The sequence below is a fragment of the Mandrillus leucophaeus genome, unplaced genomic scaffold (genome assembly GCF_000951045.1).
Source record: "Mandrillus leucophaeus isolate KB7577 unplaced genomic scaffold, Mleu.le_1.0 Scaffold296, whole genome shotgun sequence".
NCBI lineage: Eukaryota > Metazoa > Chordata > Mammalia > Primates > Cercopithecidae > Mandrillus > Mandrillus leucophaeus.
In genome coordinates this window covers 2,668,385-2,678,607 of record NW_012103098.1, presented here as the reverse complement: position 1 = coordinate 2,678,607, position 10,223 = coordinate 2,668,385, and the positions used below count along the sequence as shown (strand labels likewise).

The following is a 10,223-nucleotide window of genomic DNA, read 5'->3' as shown; positions in this document are numbered from 1 at the left end:
TGGAAGTTGCAGTGAACTGAGATTGTGCCATTGCACTCCAGCCTGGGCAACAAGAGGGAAACTCCATCTTAAAAAAAAAAAAAAAAGATATATTCCTAGGTATTGAATGCAAATGGTAATAATTTTCTAATTGCTCACTGATGGGATACGGATACAGAAATAGAAATATTGGGGCCAGGTAAGGTGGCTCACGCCTATTATCCCAGCACTTTTGGGGAGGCTGAGCAGGGAAGATGCTTGAGGCCAAGAGTTTGAGAGCAGCCTGGGCAACAGGGAGACCTCATCTCCACAAAAAATAAATAAAAAAAAAAAAAATTAGCTGGGAGTGGTGGTACATCCCTATAGTCCCAGCTACTTGAAAGGCTGAGATGGGAGGATTGCTTGCACCTAGGAGTTGGAGGCTGCAGTGAGTTATGATTGTACCATTGCATTCCAGTCTGGATAATGAAGCGAGATCTTGTCTCAAAAAAAAACAAAAAAAAAAACAAAAAAAAACACTACTTCATATTTTCATTTACTAATTTTAATAGTTTATCTGAATATCTCTTGGATTTTCTACATACCTAATGTTTTAGGAAAAAAAATGGCCCTTTTGTTTTTCCTTTCAAATCTTTAGATCTTTTATTTTCCTTGCCTTACTAAGGACAGTTTTTAAATTAATGAAACGTTATAAAAATATACTGTGAAGGGAACAAAACCTGCAAATAAATTAGGAATTGGCATGTTTCAAGAGCCCAGGTTCCTGGAAATTTTATCATCTAAGGGGTTAAGGGTAGAGGTACCATCTGCCAGATGTGGCCATCTGATTACTGTTTAAGTTCTTTTTTTTTTTTGAGACGGAGTCTCACCCTGTCACTCAGGCTGGAGTCCAGTGGAGTGATCTCGGCTCACTGCAACCTCTCCCTCACAAGTTAAAGCGATTCTCCTCCCTCAGCCTCCTGAGTAGCTGGGATAGGCATGCGCTACCACAACTAACTAATTTTTCTGTATTTTTAGTAGAGATGGGGTTTTACCATGTTGGACCGGCTGGTCTTGAACTCCTGATCTCAAGTGATCCACCTTCCTCAGCCTCCCAAAGTGCTGGGATTATAGGTGTGAGCCACTGTGCCCGGCTTGATTACTGTTTAAGTTAATGAAAACAAATCTTCAACAAAACTGAAAAAAGAACATAACCGCTGGAAAAACAGGATTGTCTCCTTCTGCGTATGTAACGGAAGATGAAAAAATGATACCTCATCTAATTATCTTCAAAACTTCTATTTCAGAGACAAAAAAGTACAAAAATATGATTTACATTTAATACTGTGTATAGTTAATACAATTAAATTACACATTCTCTAAAGCTTGCATAACAAAACCCTTTTTCCTTGGAGGCTGGGGACAGTGAATTCCACAAGCTAGGCTGAAATCCCACTTTGTGATTACAAGATGCATTTTCTTTTGGGTTTTATCTCAAGATGAAGTTACTTATATTTCATTGTATGCCTGTCGTCCTACCTAATATTGCTGGCACCTCCTTTAATTCTCAAAAGACAACCTAGGTTTTAGTTCTGGTCCACTCCTTGGGTAGTAACTTCACCTTTCTGACAATATCAGCATCTTTCTTTCAGGGTCATGTTGAGAATTAAATGAGATCCTGGATATAAAACTGGTATATAAACTGTAGAATGCAACACATTTTCTTTCTTTCTTTCTTTTTTTTTTTTGTTACATAGAGTCTTGCTCTGTCACCCAGGCTGGAGTGCAGTGGCTTGATCTCGGCTTACTACAACCTTCACCTCTCGGGTTCAAACGATTCTCCTGCCTCAGCCTCCCTAGTAGCTGGGATTACAGGTGCACATCACCATGCCCGGCTAATTTTTGTATTTTTAGTAGAGACGGGGTTTCACTGCATTGGCCAGGCTGATCTTGAACTCCTGACCTCATGATCCGCCCACCTTGGCCTCCCAAAGTGCTGGGATCACAGGCATGAGCCACCGCGCCTGGCCAAGGTGAAGCTGACCACGTTGACCAAGCTGGTCTCTAACTCCTGATCTCAGGTGATCTGCCCGCCTAGACTCCCAAAGTGCTGGGATTACAGGCATGAGCCACCATGCCTGGCCAGAATGTAACACATTCTTTTTTTTTTTTTTTTTTTGAGACTGAGTCTCGCTCTGTCCCCCAAGCTGGAGTGCAGTGGCGCGATCTCGGCTCACTGCAAACTCCGCCTCCCGGGTTCACGCCATTCTCCTGCCTCAGCCTCCCAAGTAGCTGGGACTACAGGCGCCCGCCACCGCGCTCGGCTAGTCCTTTTTGTATTTTTTTAGTAGAGACGGGGTTTCACCGGGTTAGTCAGGATGGTCTCGATCTCCTGACCTCGTGATCCACCCGTCTCGGCCTCCCAAAGTGCTGGGATTACAGGCTTGAGCCACCGCGCCCGGCCCATAATGTAACACGTTCTAACAGGCATCTTTAGAAAGAAATTACTCCAAGTTATGTCAGTGAAAATGGAGGAGTAGTGAGCTCTAAGGGACATTCCTTCAAAGAAACAGTGAAAAAAGCAGAATAAATGTTATTGGAACTCTGTAAGATAGTCAAGCTTTACAGCAACCGAGCAAATGCTTAATTTAAAAAAGTGACTGAAACTTGGCAGGAGAGCTTTGTGGCATTTTAACTTATCCTCACTCCATCCCTTACCTTCTGTCTCAGTGGCAGCCTTGAAGATGGCAGCCTCTATTCCTGGTGTAAGATTGTGGTGATAGAGGAAGCAAAACAGCTCTATGCCCAAAGAACTGTGGTCATCTGTTTTGACCTGTCAGGCAGCTTTCTAAACACTAATGCAAAGTGCTTGCCTTTATTTTGCTTAACCGGGAATTCTCTCATGGTGGAGAAGTGTCTGAAGTTCTTTTGTCAAAAACATTTTGTCTTAGTCTATTTGTGCTGCTGTAACAGAATACCACAGACTGGGTAATTTATAAAGAACAGTTTTCTCACAGTTTTGGAGGCTGGAAAATCCAAGATAAAGGCGTCAACATCTGGCAAGGGCTTTCTTGCTATGTCATCATATGGCAGAAGGCAGAGGGCAAGAGTGTAAGAGACAACAAATCCATTCAGACAGAGTAGACCCATTTACATGAGCCCCCTTTTTTTTGAGACGGAGTCTCACTTTGTTGCCTAGGCTGGAGTGCAGTGGCGCAGTCTCAGCTAACTACAAGCTCCGCCTCCTGGGTTCACGCCATTCTCCTGCCTCAGCCTCCCGAGTAGCTGGGACTACAGGCACCCGCCACCACGTCTGGCTAATTTTTTGTATTTTCACTAGAGACAGGGTTTCACCGTGTTAGCCAGGATGGTCTCGATCTCCTGACCTCGTGATCCGCCTGCCTTGGCCTCCCAAAGTACTGGGATTACAGGCCTGAGCCACCGCACCCGGCCATGAGCCCTTTTTATAAAAGCAATATTGTATTCATGAGGACAAGCCCTCATGACCTAAACATCTCCTAAAAGGCCCCACTTCCCAACACTGTTGCACTAGGGATTACATTTTAACTCATGAATTTTGAAGAGGGCACAAACATTCAAATCACAGCACATTTAAAGTCAAATGAACCAGCTGTTGCCAGTTGGGACAAAGGGTATCAGTTGGGGCCAACAGCAGATAGGACAAAAGGCCTCAGAGGAAAAGATGGGGAGTGAGATGCTTTGGGGAATAGGGTTTTGAAAAGTTTCCACACATTCCTGGGAGCCTAGAAGGCCACACACATGCCAACAATAGCGTACCTGCTCAGAAAGGACCTAAGAAGGCCCTAAGATCTCATTTCTGGCTGACTTTCAAGCTCTGCACAAGTAGGAAGTAAAGGCAAAGCAGAGTTGTAATCTGCATGGCTGAGTGTTGAAGGTGTGCTCCACCATACACAGAAAAGTCAGCTGTGAAGACTGGGAGTTTTGTGGTTTTATTGGCTCAAGTATTTATGAAAACCTCTGTCAAATCACTTACAGAACAGAGACTATAGTAACCACATACAATAACAACAACAACAACAATCTTTTATTTTTTGAGACAGGTCTCACTCTGTTGCCCAGGCTGAAGTGCAGTGGCATGATCATGGCTCACTGCAGTCTTGACCTCCCTGGGCTCAGGTGATCCTACCACCTCAGCCTCCTGAGTAGCTGGGACCATGGGTATAGACCACCACACCTCGATAATTTTTGTATATTTTGTAGAGACAGGGTTTCGCCATGTTGCCCAGGCTGGTCTCGAACTCCTGGGCTCAAGCGATCCGCCCACGTCAGCCTCCCAAAGTGCTGGGATTAAAGGCGTGAGCCACTGTGCCCAGCCAAAAATATAATCTTTAAAACAAACAAACAAAAGTTTAGAAGAGTCACTGAACAAACAACCATAACCTATAACAAGTAGTAGGAACAAAGCCTGAGGACGGGGAGAATCTGGTTTCCAGAGTTATCACATTACAATACCCAAAATGAGCAGTTTTCAACAAAAAATTATCAGGCATGTAAAGAAACAAGAAGGTACAGCCCATTCATAGAAAGAACAAAATGAACAGAAATTGTTCCTGAGAAATTCCAGACACTGGACTTACTAAACAAAGACTTTAAATCAATTGTCTTTTTTTTTTGAGACGGTCTCGCTCTGTCATCCAGGCTAGAGTGCAGTGGCATGATCCTGGCTCACTGCAGCCTCTGCCTCTGCCTCAGCCTCCACAGTAACTGGGATTACAGACATGTGCCACCATGACCAGCTAATTTTTTTTTTTTTTTCTTAGCAGAGACAAGGTTTCACCATGTTGGCAGGCTGTTCTCAAACTCTCGACCTTAGGTGATCCACCCGCCTCGGCCTCCCAAAGTGCTGGGATTACAGGTGTGAGCCATTGTGCCTGGCCTTAAATCAACTGTCTTAAATATACTCAAAGGTCTAAAGGAAACCAGTAAAATGTCATAGCAAATACTGAATATAAATGAAGAGACAAATTATAAAAACTAAATTCTGGGGCTGAAAAGTACAGTAACTGAAATGAAAAATTTATTAGAAGGGTTCAACAGAAGATTTGAGGAGGCAGAGAATGAAGGCACCTGAACACAGGTCATTTGAAGTTATCCAGTCTGAGGAGCAGAAAGGAAAAAAAGGTAAAGAAAAATGAAGAGTCTGAGAGACCTGTGAGGTACCATTAAATGTACCAACGTAAGTATAATGGGAGTTTCAGAAGGAAGCAGAGAAAGGAGCAGAAAAATATTTGAAGAAATGGCCAAAAACTCCCCAAACTTGATGAAAGACATGAACAAAAAAACTATCAATGGAGAATTCTGTATCTAGGAAAACTATACTTCAAAAATTAGCTCAGTGCGGTGGTGGCATGCCTATCATCCCAGCTACTCGGAAGGCTGAGGTGAGAGGTTTGGTTGTGCCCTAATTACCACCTGATATTCTATACATTTATTTTTTAAATTTATTTACTGACTCCTCAACCTCTGCCCCAACATAAGAGAACAGAGATTTAGATTTGGGCACTGCTGTATACCTAACACCTAGGACAGTGCCTAGCACAGAAGTAGTATTCAATCAATTTTGATGGAATAAACACTATTAAATAAAAAAGCACAAATACCTACCGAGAATACATGTCATGGGGCAGGTTTCTTCCAGATTACTCAGAAATACTTCTTTTTTGTAGAACATTTTTGTGGGCTCATGCTCCGTTTCTTCTGGGTGAATGAAGATGGGGCCATAAAAATATGCAGCTCCATCTCGAACCCATACTTTTTCAATTCTTGGGGAGAAAAATATAAATTACATTAAAATAGTTTCCTTCTTGAAGGATTAATCTAACAAAAATTCCATTAACCAAAAAGTTAGTCATGTGTACCATTCAGAGGAGTTTCACTGGCTGTTTTGGTAAGACAACTTCATTAATTTTTCCCTCATTAAACACATGAAAAGATACTTAGAAAAAGAGAAAGGAACCTTTGGCTATTTGTCTAAGTGAAAAAAAAATTTTTAACGTAATATCAAGGCACAAAACTTAATAGCTTCATCTAATGATCAGGTTTTCTTCCTGAGATGTTCATGATGAAAACAGAACTAAGCATTTGTCATTGGACTTGTGAACCAAACGAAGACATAAACCATCAATATTTGGGGTCAGATCACATGAGTGGCAGACATTCCTTTAAGACAGTGGTTTATAATCTTTTTGAAGGTCAAGATCTAATACCCCTTGCTGGGCACAGTGGCTCACACCTGTAATCCCAGCACTTTGGGAGGCCAAGGTGGGCAAATCACTCAGGAGTTCAAGACCAGCCTGGGCAACATGGTGAAACCCCATCTCCACCAAAAATACAAAAATGAGCTAGCCGTGGGAGTATGCACCTATAGTCCCAGCTACTTGGGAGGCTGAGGTGGGAAGATGGCTTGAGCCCAGGAGGCGGATGTTGCAGTGAGCTGAGATCATGCCACTGCACTCCAGCCTAGGTGACAGAACCAGACACTGTCTCAAAAACAAAAAAAAAAAAAAAAAAAAAAAAAAAGGGGGATCTAGTGCCCCTTCACCCCTTGAGAATTTGATGAAAGTCATTATTGTTGACAACTAACCCATAGAGTTGACATTATTATTGCTCCATATTATCACGATTCCTGACATGAAGTATCACACTTATTTTGGTTAATGGTAACTGCACCCTTCCAGTTTCTCAGGCTTACACACATGAATCACCCTTGACTTTTTTATCTTTCTCAGACCCCACACTCCATTTATCAAGAGTACTATTAATTTGACCTTCAAAATACTATCTTTTGCAATCACCCTGGTCTGAAGCATGATCATTCTTGCCTGGATTATTGCAATAGCATCCTAGGTGGTGGATCTCCTTGCCTCTACCTTGACTTTTTACCGTCTATTCTCAACAACCAATAGGCAGAGCAATCCTATTAAGATCTAAATCAAATGTCACTCTGCGCTTGAAACAATCGGATGGCACTCCATGTAACTCAGTTAAAAGCCCAAATCCCTATAATGGTCTCTGAGGCCCTATGTGATACGCACCCTACCCCTGGCACTTATCTCTTACTAATTCATGAATGGCTCACTCTCCTAGCAACAAACAGGCCTGGCATGCTTCTCCTCAGGTGTTTATACAGGCTGTTCCCACTTCCTGGAATCTTTTCTCCCTGTATATTCACATTATTCACTTTCTCAGTTTCTTCAAGTGTTGGTTCAGCTGCCAACTTCTCAGTGAGGCCTATATAAACCATTATCCCTGCTCTGACCATGGGACCCTCTTCTCCCCTTGTTCTGCTCTATTTTTTATATAGCATGTATCATGATCTAACATACTATATACTTTACTTATTCAAGATGTTTATTGTTTGTCTTCACACTAGAAAAAAAGCTCCCCAGGACTAAGAATATTTGTCTGTTTCATTAACTAATGTATCCTCAGAGCTTGGTAAACAGTAGGTATAATAAATGCTTACTGAATGATGAACAGATATGATAAGGAAACTGAAGCCCAGAGGGGTAAATCATTCACCTAAGGACATACAACTAACAAAGCTGGGACTTAGGGAATGAACTAGTGTTCTTAACCACTATCTTCTCCTACCCAACCTGATACCAGACTCTGCTGTGTTTGCCATCCAACCATACTTTCATCCTTTTATCATTTACTTGTTCATCAAATATCTGAGCCCCTACTATGTTTCATGCACTATGATTTGAGCAGGCATTGCAAGGGTGAAACCTGACAATAACATAATGAACACCAATATGTGATATATATGCTAAGGAGAAGGAAATATGTGGTGCTTTGAGAGTGCGCAACAGGGAGACTTAACCCACTCTGCAGTGAACAGGAAAGACTTCCTTTTAAGGAAGTGTCACTTCAAACGTATGGTAAAGGAGTTTACCATATGAAGTAGGCAGGGAGATTTCTGAGCTGAGAGTTCTGTAAATAGTGGAAGAAAAGAAAAGAGCCCATAGGGATAATTTAAAGAAGAAAGTGTGGTTGGAGGGGAATGTGGTGTGAGAAGCAGCTAGAAAAACTATCAGGGGAAGGACTTTTGTCTTCATCCAAAGGATGATTAATTTCTACGGTTCCAAATTTCTCAGATTCAACCTCATCTTCCCTATTTCAACGACACTCACCTGCCCACACGAGGACGCACCAGGCCATGGGACTTGATGAAGACACAGTCGCCAACCTTCAGCCACATGTCATTGTAATGGAGCTGCTCAAAGTAGTGGCACCCTGGTTCACCATTGGACATTTCCACAGGGACATCTTCTTTTTCCTGTTGTAAAGAAAACTGGCTGAAGAAAGGTAGCTGATAATCAAGGAATACAGAAGGTAAGAAACGAAAGCAGACTTTTTTTTCACATTAACTTAAAAGAAAAAACAACCATTGGTTACGTGGCTCACACCTGTAATTCCAGCATTTTGGGAGACCAAGGCAGGATGATCACTTGAGCCCAAGAGTTTGAGACCAGTTTGGGCAACATAGTGAGACCTTGTCTCAACTAAAAAAAGAAATTAAAATAAAAAATTAGTCAGGCATGGTAGCGCATGCCTGTAGTCCGAGCTACTCAGGAGACTGAGGTGGGTAAATCACTTGAGCTCAGGAGGTCGACGTTACAGTGAGCTAGGATCACGCCATTGTACTCCAGCCTGGGCGACAGAGCAAGGCCCTGTCTCAAAAAAAAAAAAAAAAGTAAATTAAAACAAACAAACAAAAATACAAAAACAGAAACTTTGAAGGAGGCTAGGAAACAAAAAAATTAGATTACTGAAATAAAGTATTAACAAGTATCTATTTTATTTTAAATTTCTAGTTAATTTTCATTAAAAAATCTTATCCTAAGATGCTTTTATCCTGTCTCCCTCCTGCTCTCAATTCCCATTGCCTTTAGAAACAAACGAACAAACAAAAAAACTGGAGAGGATTTATCGGTATTTAAAAGCAGACTCATTCATGCATTACTACAGTGTAAGGGGCAAATTCTACACAAGCTTCCTCTCTATCACATTTACTGGGCTCCCTTAATGTCTTAACATTAACAATTGATAGATTTAGGCCAGGCACAGTGGCTTATGTCATAACTCCAGCACACTGTGAGGACAAGGTGGGAGGATTGCTTGAGCCAGGAGTTCAAGACCAGCCTGGGCAATACAGTGAGACCTCATTTCCAAAAAAATTTAAAAATTAGCTGTGTAGGCTGGGTGCGGTGGCTCAAGCCTGTAATCCCAGCACTTTGGGAGGCCGAGACGGGCGGATCACGAGGTCAGGAGATCGAGACCATCCTGGCTAACCCGGTGAAACCCCGTCTCTACTAAAAAATACAAAAAAACTAGCCAGGCAAGGTGGCGGGCGCCTGTAGTCCCAGCTACTTGGGAGGCTGAGGCATCAGTGAGCTGAGATCCGGCCACTGCACTCCAGTCTGGGTGACACAGCGATACTCTGTCTCAAAAAAAAAAAAAAAAAAAAAAAAATTAGCTGTGTTTGGTGACGTGCACCTGTATTCAGAGCTACTTGGGAGCTGAGGTAAGAGGACTGCTTGGGCCTGGAAATTGGTGTCCACAGTGAGCCGAGATCGTGCCACTGTACTCCAGCCTGGGAAACAGAATGAGACCCTGTCTCAAACAAAAGAAAACAAACCACAAAATACAACTGATATTACAATTTTTACTATTTTGATTTATTCCAACATGGAAAGGAATAGCATAGCCTCTGTGATATAAACACGCTCTGTTTTCTAATAATTACAGCATCTGGTCATCTAATGACTGCTATGACCTTGGGCAAATTACTTGACCTCTTATGTCTTAGTTTCCTCATTTGTAAAATGAAGATAATGACAGTGTGGCCACCAGATAGGGTTGTTTAGGAAGCTTAAGTGACATTAAGTGCTCATGTACATAGAAAAATGCCTGACTCATAAAAACCACTTAACGGAAGAACCATCTTCTTTACCATTAAAGAAGAACCATAATTTACCGAGAACCTAGCTGATAATGGGCACAAGGTTAGATGTTATAAATATATTAACTCCAAAGCATACATACGCTGAGGAAACTCCAAAGCCTCCAAGTTTTCTATAGCATCTTCCTGAGAATACTTCAAACTTCACACTTAAAAAAATTCTTCCTTTACAATGTCCAAATAATTTAACATTCTGATCTTTATGACTTCAAATGTGATATTGAAATGGTATTCTTGGAAAATCATTAAGAACGAG

At 41.8% G+C, this 10,223-nt stretch overlaps 1 protein-coding gene across 1 annotated transcript in view; it reads right to left on the bottom strand.

Moving 5' to 3' along the window:
- PBRM1 (polybromo 1) overlaps window positions 1-10,223 on the bottom strand; it is a 171,494-nt gene that overhangs the window by 26,745 nt on the left and 134,526 nt on the right. The window contains exons 25-26 of the mRNA XM_011986209.1: window positions 8,136-8,281; window positions 5,605-5,762 (exon numbers count right to left, since the gene is read on the bottom strand). Of these exons, the coding sequence (XP_011841599.1) occupies window positions 5,605-5,762; window positions 8,136-8,281 (304 nt within the window). The remainder of the gene's footprint in view (window positions 1-5,604; window positions 5,763-8,135; window positions 8,282-10,223) is intronic.